Source organism: Aotus nancymaae, unplaced genomic scaffold (assembly GCF_030222135.1).
Source record: "Aotus nancymaae isolate 86718 unplaced genomic scaffold, 86718_ANA_hifiasm-v0.15.2.pri h1tg000029l, whole genome shotgun sequence".
Lineage (NCBI taxonomy): Eukaryota > Metazoa > Chordata > Mammalia > Primates > Aotidae > Aotus > Aotus nancymaae.
In genome coordinates, this window is record NW_026988442.1 from 15,243,271 (window position 1) to 15,258,924 (window position 15,654).

At 46.6% G+C, this 15,654-nt stretch overlaps 1 protein-coding gene across 6 annotated transcripts in view; it reads left to right on the top strand.

Annotated features, from left to right (window-relative positions):
• The first annotated feature begins 1,993 nt into the window (after positions 1 to 1,993).
• The window catches only part of CEP250 (centrosomal protein 250), a 57,712-nt gene continuing 44,051 nt past the window's right edge, over positions 1,994 to 15,654 (top strand). The window contains exons 1-7 of one of the 6 annotated variants that reach the window (XM_012455108.3): positions 2,349 to 2,366; positions 7,554 to 7,676; positions 10,097 to 10,384; positions 11,519 to 11,575; positions 14,176 to 14,258; positions 14,486 to 14,651; positions 15,409 to 15,515. In XM_012455108.3, the coding sequence (XP_012310531.2) occupies positions 10,199 to 10,384; positions 11,519 to 11,575; positions 14,176 to 14,258; positions 14,486 to 14,651; positions 15,409 to 15,515 (599 nt within the window). In that variant the 5' untranslated portion in view covers positions 2,349 to 2,366; positions 7,554 to 7,676; positions 10,097 to 10,198. Of the gene's footprint in view, positions 2,127 to 2,347; positions 2,367 to 5,379; positions 7,677 to 10,096; positions 10,385 to 11,518; positions 11,576 to 13,861; positions 14,259 to 14,480; positions 14,652 to 15,408; positions 15,516 to 15,654 lie in introns of those variants that run through there. The other 5 variants (XM_012455107.3, XM_012455110.2, XM_064382348.1 and 2 more) reach the window with 5 other exon arrangements.

Consider the following 15,654-nt stretch of genomic DNA (forward strand, 5'->3'; position numbering starts at 1 on the left):
TTGTACTACTTTATGTTTTAATACAATTTCCAACTTGTCCTTAATACATTATATTATTATTCAATATTAGAACATAGTCAATGCTCAATAAATGTTCACTGGGTGAATGGGTGAAAGAATAAATAAGGGAATGAAGTAATGAAACCCCCTTTACAAACATCAAAGATTACTGTTTGGTCTCGAGCCTCTTCTCCATTTATCCTTTATTGGTATATCTTGGTAATCTGAAACCTGTTTATTCTTCACAGTCTTTTGTTGTTGTTGTTGTTGTTGTTGTTGTTGTTGATACGGAGTTTCGCTCTTGTTAACCAGGCTGGAGTTCAACGGCGCGATCTCGGCTCACTGCAACCTCTGCCTCCTGGGTTCAAGCAATCCTCCTGCCTCAGCCTCCCGAGTATCTGGGATTACAGGCGACCACCACCACGCCCAGCTAATTTTTGCATTTTTAGTAGAGACGGGGTTTCACCGTGTTGACCAGGATGCTCTTGATCTCTTGACCTCGCGATCCACCCGCCTTGGCCTCCCAAAGTGCTGGGATTATAGGCGTGAGCCACCGCGCCCGGCCCTCTTCACAGTCTTTTATTTTTCTTTCTTTCTTTTTTTGAGATGGAGTTTTGCTTTTGTTGCCCAGGCTGGAGTGCAGTGGCCCGATCTTGGCTCACCACAACAATTTCATGCAGTGCTTCCTAAAATGTGTCCTCAGTATATCAGATTCACCCTGGGTACTTTCTAAAATGCAGATTCCTGGACTCCACCCCCAGTTTACGGATTCTCTAGGGGTGGAATCCGAGAGTCTGCATTTACGTTTTGTGGGGTTTTTTTTGGGTGTGTGTGTGTGTGTATGTTTTATTTTTTTGAGACGGAGTTTCGCTCTTGTTGCCCAGGCTGGGGTGCAACGGCACGATCCCGGCTCACTGAAACCTTCGCATTCCAGGTTCAAGCGATTCTCCTGCCTCAGCCTCCCCAGTATCTGGGATTACAGGCATGCACCACCATGCCCTGCTACTTTTGTATTTTTAGTAGAGACAGGGTTTCTCCATGTTGGTCCAGCTGGTCTTGAACCCCCGATCTCAGGTGATCCGCTCGCCTCGGCCTCCCAAAATGCTGGGATTACAGGAATGAGCCACCACGCCCGGCCTGGTTTTTTTGTTTGTTTGTTTTTGTTTTTTTAAATCACCAAAGGCACTAGACTGGATTTTTTTTTTTTTTTTTGAGACGGAGTTTCGCTCGTTACCCAGGCTGGAGTGCAATGGCGCGATGATCTCGGCTCACCGCAACCTCCGCCTCCTGGGTTCAGGCAATTCTCCTGCCTCAGCCTCCTGAGTAGCTGGGATTACAGGCACGCGCCACCATGCCCAGCTAATTTTTTGTATTAGTAGAGACGGGGTTTCACCATGTTGACCAGGATGGTCTCGATATCTTGACCTCGTGATCCACCCGCCTCGGCCTCCCAAAGTGCTGGGATTACAGGCTTGAGCCACCGCGCCCGGCTGTCTTTTTTTTTTTTTTTTTTTTTTTTTAATTCCTACTAAAAATTGAGAACCACTGAGTGCAAGAGTGAGGCAGGTAAAGGGAGTTTACAACTCTTAAGAAAGTGCATTAACAATTTATACACAAAATGCTAAGGGAATAACGCATGGGTTCTACAGGGAAGAAAGAGGTACTCTAGAAGTCAGGCTTATGCAGAGGAACTGCTACAGGTAAAGATAACACTCTGTGCAGAGATCTATAGACAAAACCAAATTGATTAAGTAACTCGCCTGTAAGTGTTGTGCTGCCTGAAGCTGCTCTGAGCGTCTGAGCAGCAAGGTGAGAAACCCCCAGAAACTGGTCGCGCTGCTAGTGTAATCGCTAACCGGTACCAGCGAGCCCCTCTGTTTCTCACACAGTTATAATTGTAGTCTAGTTTGTGGGTGGAGCTGTGCGCAGGCGCACCTAGAACCCAGTAACCTTGCACATGCGTTGTATGTAATCTGAAGCCAAAAGGGAGATGATTGAGGGCAATTTCTTTTTTCTGCTTCCGAAACGTCCCTTTCGCGAATCCAGAGACTCTGACGGTCCTCATTTCTGGCGAGGGATCTTATAATTCTATAAATAATACCCCATTTCCTTCTGGGCCTGCTCTAGTAAGTCGGCTGCCAATACCCAACATGGCGGGAGGCCCTGCGCCGGGGCAGTCTGCCTATAGGCGCAGGATTTGGCGGGGCGGGCCCCTCCCAAAGGCGGGAGTTTGGGGGGCAGGGCCTGCCCCTCGGCCTAGGGGTGGGAGGGCCCCGCCCCCGGCCCTGGCCGGGCCTTAGCAGCGGCTGCCGCAGCTCCAGTGCTGAGCATCGAGCCAGGCGTCTGCGGGAGCGGAGCGTGGTGAGGTGGGGCCTCAGGGGCAGGCGGGAGGTGCTCCGGTTAACCGTCAGAGGCCCAGAGACCCGCCCGTCTAGGGCACCTGAGGGAATCCTGTTCCGGCAGCGGCCTCTTGTTACCCAGGGGGGGACCCCGAGGCCCAGAGAAGGGCTGGGACGCGTCGTAGGACCCGGGGCCCGCTTGCCTCAGCTTCCCGCTGCCGCCAGCACGCTAAGCTGCCAGTCGGCTCCGAAGGACAGGTTCCCGACCCTGGTGTCCAATAGCCCCAGCCCCGGGCTGTGAGGGCTAGGCGCCGCGCTCTCCCGCCCCCCAGCCCCTCTAGCTCCCTGTGCCCTGGCGGCTTTGCACGTGATCTGCCCGAAAGCCCAGTCCCACCCGCCGCCCCACTCTGGAGCTCCCATTCTTCTGGACCTTGCTCAAGTATCACTTCTCAGCCGCCTTCTCCAGGCGCAGCTGCATTCGCTTCTCGGTTTTTGCATTCGCTGCACCTTTCCTGCCCTTCTTTGACACCGTGAGCTCGTTCGTTAGACGTTATGCCTTGCCCTTTTCATCTGTATAGCCCAGGATCTAGCACGTGATGATAATAGTCATGGCTCATTGTACGGAATGGTCACAAATTGTCAGGTGCTACTGAATGCATTACACATAAGGGCCTATTTATTTATTTATTTTTGAGACAGAGTTTCGCTCTTGTTGCCCAGGCTGGAGTGCAATGATGCGATCTTGGCTCACTGCAACCTCTGCCTCCCGGGTTCAAGCGATTCTCCTGTCTCAGCCTCCCGAGTAGCTGGGATTACAGGCATGCGCCACCACGCCCGGCTAATTTTATATTTTTAGTAGAGACGGGGTTTTTCCAAGTTGGTCAGGCTGGTCTCGAACTCCTGACCTCAGGTCATCCGCCCGCCTCGGCCTCCCAAAGTGCTGGGATTACAGGTGTGAGCCACCGCGCCCGGCCAAGGGCCCATTTAATCTTCCCGACAATCCTATGGGGTGAGTTCTTTCTATATCTTCAGGTTTTACCCATGAAGAAACATGTACTCATAGAAAAAGCAATTTGCCTGGAGTCCCACAATTAATAAGTGGGTGGAGCTGGGAAACTGTTCCCAGGGCATTTGATAACTTGACTAGATTGCCTTTGGGTTTAATAAACGTCGGTTGAAATGATCTTTACATTGACCCCAGGAGTTATTTTGGAGGGTAGGATTGTGATCCGCATCTTACCGAGAAAGCTTAGAAAGGAGACTTGGTGTTCCCAAATTTATAGAGATCACAACAAAACCAAGGCTACTAGTGCACCCTCTGTTCCTTTAGTCACATTCTGCCTTTCTTTTCTCCTTTTCCAAAAGAAATCTGCAGACATAAGTGTCATTATTCCTCACTATTTAGGAAGTGCCCCTCATAGAGCTGTGACTCTGTAGTCCATGCTTTAGGAGGCAGCTAATGTAATGGAGAGGGTGTAGAATTTGGAATCAGATTGGTGTTCAGTCATTGGTCTGCCACTGACCAGGTTATAAGTTATATCTCTCCCTCCCCCCTCAACTTTTCTTTTCTTTTTCTTTTTTTTTTTAAGATGGAGTCTCGCTCTGTTGCCCAGGCTGGAGTGCAATGGTGCAATCTTGGCTCACTGCAACCTCCACCTCCCTGGTTCAAGTGATTCTCCTGCCTCAGCCTCCCAAATAGCTGGGATTACAGGCACACGCCACCACACCCTACTAATTTTTGTATTTTTAGTAGAGATGGGGTTTCACCACTTTGGTCAGGCTGGTCTCGAACTCCTGACTGTCTGCCTCAGCCACCCAAAGTGCTGGGATTACAGGCATGAGCCACCACACCCAGCCTGTTTTTTGCTTTTTAGGTGGCTAATAGAGCTGTTAGCATTTTGCAAGACCATTGGTGATAATATGGATCATGTTACCTAATGTCCTATAATAGTAATAATGGGCACTCGTTATAAAACAGGGTATGTTTTAGGTAGGAGCTGGGAATACAGCATTCAATAAAACAAAGCTTTTGCACTTGTGGAATTTGCATTTTGGTAGGTATATTACATAATAATTAGATAGGGACAGAAAAAGCATGATAAGGAAAATAAAAGTACCAGTGTTACGTGGAGGGGTGATATTTCTTTATTTAAGAGAGCATCTTGTCCCAGGCTGGAGTGCAGTGGTGTGATCATGGCTCACTGCAGCCTCGAACTCCTTGGCTCAAGCAGCCCTCCTGCCTCAGCCTCCCAAATAGCTGGGACTGCAGGTGCATGCCACATAGCCAGCATTTTTTTTTTTTTTTTTTTTTTTTTTTTTTTTTTTTGTGGAGAAATGGGATCTCCCTATGTTTCCGGGCTGGTCTCGAACTCCTGGCCTCAAGAGATCCTCCCGCCTTGGTGAAACCCTGTCTCTAATAAAAATACAAAAAAATTAGCTGGTCATGGTGGTGCATGCTTGTAATTCCAGATACTTGGGAGCCTGAGACATGAGAATTGCCTGAACCCAGGAGGCAGAGGTTGGCAGTGAGCTGAGATCATGCCACTGCATTCCAGCCTGGGTGACAGAGCCAGATTCTGTCTTAAAAAAAAAAAAAAAAAAAGACTGGATAAGATTACCTTGGAAACGAATGGAGATGGAAAAGAGGTCTGAAGCCTGAGCCTTGGGGCTTCCAAACTTTAGATATTGGGGAGATGAGAAAAGGCAGCAAAGGAGATTGAGTAGGAGAGGCCAGAGGTTGGAGGAGAACAACAGAGAGAGGCCCCACATGAGATTTAAATAAGGAGCTGCATGCTAATTTGTTTCATAAGAAACAGAAATTGTCACTGGGAGTGGTGGCTCACGCCTGTAATCCCAGCACTTTGAGAGGCTGAGGTGGGTGAATCGCAAGGTCAGACATTCGAGACCAGCTTGGCCAACATGGTGAAACTCCATCTCTACTAAAAATACAAAAAAAAAAAAAAAATTCGCTGGGTGTGGTGGTGTGTGCCTGTAATCTCAGCTACTCAGGAGGCTGAGGCAGGAGAATCGCTTGAACCCAGAAGGTGGAGGTTGCAGTGAGCCGAGATTGTGCCACTGCACTCTAGCCTGGGCGACAGAGCAAGACTCCCTCTCAAAAAGAAAAAAAAAGAAAGAAACATAAATTGTCTCTGTACACAAATGTCTATACTGTAGTTTCTTCCTCAAGAAATAAAATGTTTGTGTCCTTAAATATTTTTCTGTTTTTGCTTTAAGTGACAAATTATTTAATACCATTCTGTATCTTAGTCCTTGTAGCATTTATGCCTCTATTCCAACTTTAGTTGGTGGTGGTGCTTTTCTTTTAAACTTTACTTAAATACTCCTTTCGGAGTATTTCAGATGAGAGAGGACCAAATACATAATTTATCTCACTCTCTGTCACTTTCCACTCTAGGCTCACAGGTGGCTATTGGTCTTTAATAAGGGTACTGTCTTCACTGTCTGATTCTTAGCAAAAGTAGGAAGGTAGGTCTTGTTCATTTCTGTACCACTGTGGCAGACTCCTGGTACTGAGTTGAAATTCATGAGTGTTTATGGGATAAATTAATGTACAAAAGTAGTGAATCTTCCTTTCCCTTTTTCTGCAGTAACAATAACATTGGCTTAGTGGTTTACTGCTGAGAAGTATACTGACACTCATATCTATTTTGAATGCAATCCAATTTGTTACAATTTGCAAGCCACTGCTCTTTTCCCTTTCTCAGGCACATTGAAACTTACCTTTCCTTTGGGGGCTCTGCTAGTTTATTCCTAGCAGATCTGATGTCAGTATGTTCATAAAAGGATGCTGAAATGTGTCTTGAGGAATTTGATTCCTGAGATAATTTTTCTCTGTTTCTTCCCTTTTATTCTTGTTGTAATAAATTTTAGTTTTATGAGGATTAGTTTGGTTTTTAAAAACTTCATATCATTTTTTAAAAACTATTTTTTAGAACAATTTTAGCATTACAGAAAAATTGCATAGTACAGAGAGCTCCTGTATACCCTGCACCTAGTTTCCCCTTTTAGGAACATCTTACATTAGTATGGTATATTTGCTATAATGCAATTTTTTTTTGCTGAGATAGAATCTCGCTCTTGTCACCCAGGCTGGAGTTCATCTCGGCTCACTGCAACCTCTGCTTCCCAGGTTTAAGCAATTCTCCTGCCTCAGCCTCCCAAGTAACTGGGATTACAGGTACCTACCATCATTCCTGGCTAATTTTTTGTGTTTTTAGTAGACATGGGGTTTCATCATGTTGGCCAGGCTGGTCTCGAACTCCTGACCTCAAGTGATCCTCCCGCCTCAGCCTCCCAAAGCACTGGGATTACAGGTGTGAGCCACTGCACCTGGCCATGCAAATCATCTTTTGAGATAAGTGGGATGTATAAAAATAGAAACAAAATGAAGTTGCTTTATCTCTACAACCTCAGTTTCCTTATCTGGAAGATGAGGGGAATTGGACTAAATTTCTAAATAGCTTTAAAAATGTTTAGTTATCTCTTAAAGTAAAATAATTATATAATTCTAATATAATTTCATTTATTTGCTGAAGTATTACTAATACCACCTTGCAAATAATGTTTACAAGTTACTGACAGCCTTATCCTAAAAGAAAACTTAATGAGGATTCATGGAACTATGCGTGACAGGACTGCTTATTAGAGATATTAGGTTGAACTACATGAAATTGTCGTTTTTGTAGGTAAAAAATAATGGGTAGGGCTGGGCTTGGTGGCTCACACCTGTAATCCCAGCACTTTGAGAGGGTTGGGCCAGAGGATGGCTACCTGAAACCAGGAGTTTGAGACAAAGCTTAGGCAACATAGCAAAACCTTGTCTCTACAGGAAAAAAAAAAAAAATGGCATGGTAGCACACACCTGTAGTCCCAGCTACTCTGGAGGCTGAGGCTGGAGGATCCCTTCACTCCAGGAATTTGAGGCTGCGGTGAGCTATTATTGCACCACTGTACTCCAGCCTGGGTGACAGAGCTAGACGCTTTTTCTAAAAATAATAATAATAATAGGATAATATTAGCAATTTCATGTGGTTCAACTTAATATTTTGGGATAAGGATTCAACAAAGTATCAGGGGGACTTTGGGGCCTCATAAACTCCCACTATATGCAAAAGCCTGGCTCAGCCCTCACAGTACTAGGAGAGAAAAGGCTCCACAGTTCCCTTGAAGCAACTTGGATCTACATTGTTGTAGGTAGAGTTGTTGGCAGAAATCCTGGGATAAGAGAACAGTTTCCTGGAAGGTCTGTGCCTCCAACCAGCAGAAAGGGATTGAGCTTCATTGAACTCAACAGAGCCAGCATTTCATAGCATCATGGTGAGTTGGTCACACAGCGTTGGCAAAAAGGCTGAAAAGAAGGGTATCGTAGTATGGGGAAAGGTTGTATTACCCTGGTTCATAGGCTAGGAAGAGGCCTAGAGTATTGGTGCCACCAGGTCTTTATTGGTGCCATTCTATTCTTTCTACTTTATGCCCTTTCCTTACTGCCTAGTACAGGCTCTGCAAACTTAAGTATCTTTGATTGTTCAGGAGGTCATGTAAATTAGGAAGCTGAGTTTTCCTCTGTAGTGCTACTATAACAGAAACAATAGCATAGTTGCAGTGGTAAATGACAACTGAAATATGTGATCATCGTGAAGGAAAGAATCGATGTGTGTATAGGGGAGGCCACGATGAACTGGAGAGCACATGCCCTGTGTAAAGGGGGCAGGCACTATTCACCTGTGTGGGGCACATGCGCTGTCTAAAGGCCTATTCACCTGCACAACTGGTTGTTGCCTTGTGGGAATATGGGTCAAACATCACTAGGTATTGTGATTTTCCAAAGGAGCCAGAAATATGAATTTTATGTACATTCTCCCAGTGACAAATGTTGACATCTAATTTGAATTCTTAAAAACAATTGTGTGGGCCACACAATGGCTGAAAAGAGCTAGCAGGGCACTGATTTGTAATCTCTGGCCTAAGGTTTAGCTCTGCCAGGAGTGAGGCTGACATGCATTTCTTCAATGGACATTGTTGACAACTTACAATTAAAATGAATTAGATGGCTTCTGCCTTTGAGGCACTCATGGATTAGCAGAGAAAGTAAACAAGTAATGATGATAAAATGTAGAGTAGACATCAGAACATACGTATTCTCTCTGTGTATATAGCTATAAAAGTGATGAACTCTTCCTGGGTTCATCTGGAAGGACATGATAGGATGTGGCATTTGAGCCAGGATGTGGGAAATCAATAGTTTGGTGCATTAAAGGGATTTGGGGCCCTTGAAATTTCTGCTGTATGTGCAAATGTTAGGTTTGCATTTGCTGTATATACCATTTTGTTGATAGGTAGTTGAAAATACAAATAATTCCTTAGCCCTGCTGGTGAAAGTCATAAAATAAGAGAACTCTTTCCCTGGCCCAAGTTATAGGATAATTGTGTGTTTTAGAGGCCTAAGTAACTCAGAGGTCATGTAGCTCAATGGCCTCATTTCTGGACGAGAAAGGGAAGTAGCACATCTGAGGTCACAGAACCCATTGGAGGCAGAGCTTGGACTAGCACCCAGAACTCTTCTTTACCACCATGCTTTCCTCTCTCCTGGGTATCTCTGAAGGTCACCGTCAAGCTGGTCGCCTCTGCCTGCAGTGGCCCATTGCCCTGTTTTTGGCCCAGCTCCTGGTGGGTGAGGGGGTTTGGCTATCTTGCCTCCACTCATTCCTTCTCTGTTTTGGATCCCTTGCCTGAAATGCCTGCTACCCCTTTTCTTAGTCAGATTACTTGTGTTCAAATCTCTCATCAACCACATGCAAGCTGTGTGGCCTGGTACAAGTTTTTTTAGCCTTTCTAAGCCTCAGTTTCCTCATCTATATATAAAGAGTTGTAATAGTACATTTGATGAAGTGTAATGGGAAGGCATTGGAAGGTTTCAAGATTTTTGTAAAGACAAAATGACATAATGCATATAAAGCACTTAAAGCAGGAGCCCTCCAGAAGCGCTCCACAAGTATTAACTATGATGATGATGATGATTCACACAGTTCACAGCTCCCCAAGCTGGCTGAAGTTCTCTTCCTTTGTTTTCTGATACTATCTTATTATTATTATTTCACATGCCACATTGTATATTGTAATTGTGTCTGTTTCACCTGCTAGACTAAGAACACCTTCAGCAATTCATTCAACAAATGTTTTTGAGCCACTGTGCCAGGCACTAAGGATGCAGTCATAAACCAGGAGCTCTTGGTTTAGTGCAGAGTTCCAGAAGGCATGCCAGGAGACACTTAGCCCTATGAGCTTGTCTCATGGTTAAATTTGGGGAATAATGCTCATCATAGCGCCCCTCAGAGATGAGGGTCCCTCTTAGTATTTAAAAGGTTCTGGGCTGAGCGTAGTGGCTCACGCCTATAATCCCAGCACTTTGGGAGGCTGAGGCAGGCGGATCACGAGGTGTCAGGAGTTTGAGACCAGCCCGACCAATGTAGTGAAACCCCTTCTTGACTAAAAATTCAAAATACAAAAATTAGCCGGGCGTGGTGGTGTGTGCCTGTAATCCCAGGTACTCGGGAGCCTGAGGCAGAAGAATCCCTTGAACCCAGGTGGTGGAGTTTGCACTGAGTTGAGATTTTGACACCACTCCAGCCTGGGCGACAGAACGAGACTCTGTCTCCAAAAAAAAAAAAGGTTCTGAGAAGTCTTGTAAATAGTAAAAGAACAGTCCTTTCAATTTGACTGTGTGCTTTGGTCCCCAGTTCAAGAGAAGGTTGACGTGGCATGGCAATGGTTAGAGGCCTACTGGGCGTGAACAGTCTCTGGCTACCCAGGGATCTGTGGGCTTACTGCCTTGTGCCCTCATGGAGACAAGAAGCTCTGGGTTGAACAACATGAAGCCCCCGTCACTGCAGCTGATGCTGGAAGAGCAGGTGCTGGCACTACAGCAGCAGATGGCAGAGAATCAGGCAGCCTCTTGGCGAAAGCTGAAGAACTCCCAGGAGGCCCAGCAGAGACAAGCAACCCTTGTGAGGAAGCTGCAGGCCAAGGTGAGGCAGCTGCCCTTTTGGGGAGGGGAAAGAGAACAACCACCAGAGCTGGGTGCTGAGGTGAGAGAAGGGTTGTAGGAGGCAGAGCCTTGTGGGAGTGGCCTGCACCGAGCTTGGTGAGGTAAGACCCAGACCTTCTAGCTTTCATGTACAGCTTCTTTTCTGATGCTCACAACTGTTCCTTGAAGTACATATTATATCCTTTTTATTTTATTTTATTTTATCTTATTTTTGAGATAGGGTTTTGCTCTGTTACCCAGGCTGGAGTTCAGTGGTATGATCACAGATCACTGCAGCCTCAACCTCCTGGGCTCAGGCAATCCTACTGCCTCAGCCTCTCGAGTATCTGGGACCATAGGTGTGCACCACCACTCTTGGCTAATATATCCCTTTTAAAGACAAAATTCACAAGGGTTAAGTTAGTTATCCAGGTTTGCTCACCTAGTCTAGAGCCAAAGCCCATGATCTTACCTATACAATATAATGCATATAGCAAGTGTTATTTAAATGTCCAAATAAGGCCAGGCACGGTGGCTCATGCCTGTAATCCCAGCACTTTGGGAGGTGGTGGCAGGCAGATCACAGGTCAGACATTCGAGATCAGCTTGGCCAACATGGTGAAACCCTGTCTCTACTAAAAATATGAAAAAATTAGCCGGGCATGGTGGCGCACACCTGTAATCCCAGCTACTCAGGAGGCTGGGGCAGGAGAATCACTTGAACCCGGGAGGCAGAGGTTGCAGTGAGCCGAGATCACGCCATTGCACTCCAGCCTGGGCAATGGAGCAAGACACCATCTTAAAAAAAAAAAAAAAAAAAATTGGGTGTGGTGCCGTCTGCCTATAATCTCAGCTATTCGGGAGGCTGAGGTAGGAGAATCGCTTGAACCCAGGAGGCAGACGTTGCAGTGGGCCAAGATTGCAACACTGTACTCCAGCCTGGGAGACAGAGCGAGACTCCATCCCAAAAAAGAAAAAAATGCCCTAATAGAAACTATGAGCTGTTATGGCCTTACCTCACTGTCACTCCCCAGTTCTGTTCATAGCAAGTTTGCCTAAGAGCCTCAGGGGCCTTTGCTTTGAGCTGTTTGTGCCAGCTGTGTTCATTGCCCAGGGCCTGTTCTGTTTGCCACAGGTGCTGCAGTACCGGAGCTGGTGCCAAGAGCTGGAGAAGCAGCTGGAAGCCACTGGAGTGAGTGAGGTTGAGCTCTGCGAGCCCCCTGGATCCTCAGTGAATATACTTGTTAGGTTTCATTTGTTGACTGAGAGAGGTTGGAGTGTACAAGGAGGTGTTTGGTAGGAGTCTCTCTTTTTCAACCTCTGAGAGCTTTATCACACCGACATATTCATCAGACCTAGCTGGCCTGTCAGTTTCCAACCTGTGGTTCTCAAAGGATGAAATGTAAATTAGATTGGGAGGAGTGTGGGATTAGCCGAAGAAGTACATGTTTCGTCCAGCAGGTGTCAGTGTTTGTCTGTCATACAAAGATGCAGGCCTTTCCAGGCCTACAGCATTGTCTGCAGCAGAGGGATGTCTGTGCTATTAGAACTGGCTTTGAAAAGCTCTTTTATTTGCCTTTGTTCCAGCTCCCTCTCAGCACCTCCTCACATTTTTCTCAGAAAAGTTCTCTCAGAGGAAAGAAAGAACCAAAACTTATTGAGCACCTTCAATGCAGGCCAGGCAGCATGAGGCACTGTCATATACAGATGGTCGCCCCTTAGGATGGTTGCAAATTTTCAACTTTATGGTGGTGTGAAAGCTATATGCGTTCAGTGTGCTCCTTGGGTTATGATGGGGTTACGTCTGGATAAACCCATTGTTTGGGGTTGTTTTGTTTGCTTGTTCGGTTGATGTTTGTTTGTTTGTTTTGAGACAGGGTCTCACTGTCGCCCAGGCTGGAGTGCACTGGTGCCATCACGGGTCACTGCAGCCTTAACCTCCTGGTTTCAAGCAATCATCCCACCTCAGCCTCCAAAAAAGTAGCTGGGACTACAGGCACATGCCTCCATACCCGGCTAATTTTTTTATTTTTTGTAGACACAGGGTCTCTCTATGTTGCCCAGGCTGGTATCAAATTCCTGGACTCAAGCAGTCTTCCCACCTTGGCCTCCCAAAGTGCTGGGTTTACAGGTGTGAACCACTGTATCTGGCCCAAACCCACTGTTAAGTTGAAAATATAGTTGAAAAGGCGAAGCATGGTGGCTCACTCCTATAATCCTAGCACTTTGGGAGGCTGAGATGGGCAGATCATGAGGTCAAGAGTTCGAGGCCAGCCTGGCCAGCATGGTGAAACCCCATCTCTACTAAAAACACAAAAAATTAGCTGGGCATGGTGGTGTGTGCCTGTAATCCCAGCTACTTGGGAAGCTGAGACAGGAGAATCACTGGAACTCAGGAGGCAGAGGTTGCAGTGAGCCAAGATTGCACCACTGCACTATAGCCTGGGCAATAAAGCAAGACTGTCTCAAAAAAAAAAAAAAAGAAAGAAAGAAAATGTTATAAGTTGAAAACACACCTTTAAAGCAACTTTCAGAAGGGAATGATATCACCTTCATTTTGTAGCTGAAGACACTGTAGCTCCAAGAAGTTAAGTGACTTCCTAGGCTGGGTGTGGTGGCTCACACCTGTAATCCCAGCACTTTGGAAGGCTGAGGTGGGTGGATCACTTGAGGCCAGGAATTCAAGAACAGTTTGGCCAACATGGTGAAACCCCATCTCTACTAAAAATACAAAAATTAGCCAGGCATGGTGGTGGGTCCCTGTAATCCCAACAACTTGGGAGGCTGAGGCAGGAGAATCACTTGAACCCAGGAGGTGGTGGTTGCAGTGAACTGAGATCATGCCATTGCACTCCAGCCTGGGCAACAGAGTGAGACTCCATCTTCAAAAAGAAAAATGAGGGCCAGGCGTGGTGGCTCATGCCTGTAATCCCTACACTTTGGGAGGCTGAGGCAGGCGGATCATGAGGTCAGAAGATCGAGACCATCCTGGCTAACACAGTGAAACCCTGTCTCTACTAAAAAATACAAAAATTTAGTGAGATGTGGTGGCAGGCGCCTGTAGTCCCAGCTACTCGGGAGGCTGAGGCAGGAGAATCGCTTGAACCTGGGAGGCAGAAGTTGCAGTGAGCCTAGATCATGCCACTGCACTCCAGCCTGGGAGACACAGCAAGATTCTGTCTCAAAAAAAAAAAAAAAAGAAGTCGGCCAGGCGCAGTGGCTCACGCCTGTAATCCCAGCACTTTGGGAGGCTGAGGCAGGTGGATCACGAGGTCAAGAGATCGAGACCATCCTGGTCAACATGGTGAAACCCCGTCTCTACTAAAAATACAAAAAATTAGCTGGGCATGGTGGTGCGTGCCTGTAATCCCAGCTACTCAGGAGGCTGAGGCAGGAGAATTGCCTGAACCCAGGAGGCGGAGTTTGCGGTGAGCCGAGATCGCGCCATTGCACTCCAGCCTGGGTAACAAGAGTGAAACTCCGTCTCAAAAAAAAAAAAAAAGGAGTCACTTCCCAAGGTCAAACAATTAGTGTAGTGGAAGTTAAGGCCATTAGTGAAAGATATATCACTTCTTAGATTGAAGATTCTTTTTACTACCAAAGGCCGTCTTTCAGGAGAGATCATCAGTTCACTTTTGGAGTGAGGAATGCAGTGATTGAGAATAGAAGCGTATTGCTAACAAAGGGGGAAAAGAATAGAAAGAAAGTGGACTGTCATGGAAGGGAGCCTCAGGGAACTGGTCTGATTGATGTTCTTTCGGAGGTAATAAGGCTTGTCTCTGTCTGGCCCAGGGACCAATCCCGCAGAGGTGGGAAAATGTGGAGGAGCCAAACCTGGATGAGCTGCTGGCTCGATTGGAGGAGGAGCAACAGAGGTGATGGACCCCAAACTTTCTGACCTGGGTAATTGGCCAGTGGGTGGAGAGGGCTGATGGGAAACCTCTGCCCTGAGGACTAATGTGGATTAGAGCCATGGACTTCAGCCGTAGCCCTCTAATTCCTTGTAATGGAAAATTTCAGTGGTTGCCATCTTTCTCTCAGGAGGTCCAAGGGTTGGAACAGACCTTTATTTTGCACCCGCTTTTACCCCTCCCCAGTGCAGGTGTGAGAGTCTAGCAGAGGTGAACACCCAGCTTCGACTGCACATGGAAAAAGCTGACGTGGTGAATAAAGCCCTTAGGGAAGATGTGGAAAAATTGACAGTGGACTGGAGCCGGGCCCGGGATGAGCTAATGAGGAAGGAGAGCCAGTGGCGGATGGAGCAGGAGGTAGGAAGAACAGGGACTAGAACTGCGAGAGGAAGGCTGTGCACTCTGGATGCTGCCCTGGTCAGTACTGGAAGTAGTTAACTTCAGGACTTAGGTGGAAACTGAGCTGTTGCTGTTAAAGTCTCTGACCATTCTTAACCTGCCCATGCTGGCGGCTTCATCCTGCTTGGGCCCTCAGCTTAGACCTGCCACTACCTGCCTAGTCTAGGTTCTGCTGGCAGGTAGCATGACACTCAAAGCAACTGTGTTCCTCCAGAAGTGACATCTTAGGTTTTCTATGGATCTGAAAGCTTATTGACTCTCCTGGTCTGGAGGCCTTGCATATCTAGATGCTAAAGAGGTAGATATTGAAACTGAATGGAAAGAAAGACCAGTTAGAGGCCCTGCGGAATTTTCAGGTCCCAGCTGAAGGAAACAAATGTTTCCCGCACTTTTGCTTTGCTTTGTGCTAGGTGGTTTATGTATATCATTGACTCTCCTTATAAAAGTCTGCTCCCATTTGTTAAGCAGCTACTGTGTATTCTTTTAAATATGTCCCAGAGGAAAGCGACATACCATCCTAGGCCCTCTGACCTCTCAAATCCCACTGCCAACTTTATTAAACCCTTCAGCATAACCTGGATAGATACCCATTCATAAACGATCTCCTGTAAGTCCCTCCTTCCTTCCCCCAGTAGTCAGGAGGAATCCAAGACTCTTGTTTTGGCAAAAGATAGTCCTCTGCCTTTTGGTATGACCTGGGTTTCTGAACACACAGTTCTTCAAGGGCTACCTGAAAGGGGAGCATGGTCGCCTTCTCAGTCTGTGGCGGGAGGTGGTGACCTTCCGACGCCATTTCCTGGAAATGAAGTCAGCTACTGACAGGTCAGTGTGGGGAGAAGAAGGGAGGAGGTTTGCCCCTACCAATTCTGGACTTACAATAGTGGGCTGCTATAGAAGTGGGATCAGCTATGGGGGTGGGGTAGGCTGGGGAGTTGGTGGTGTTGGAAGCAGATGATTTTTC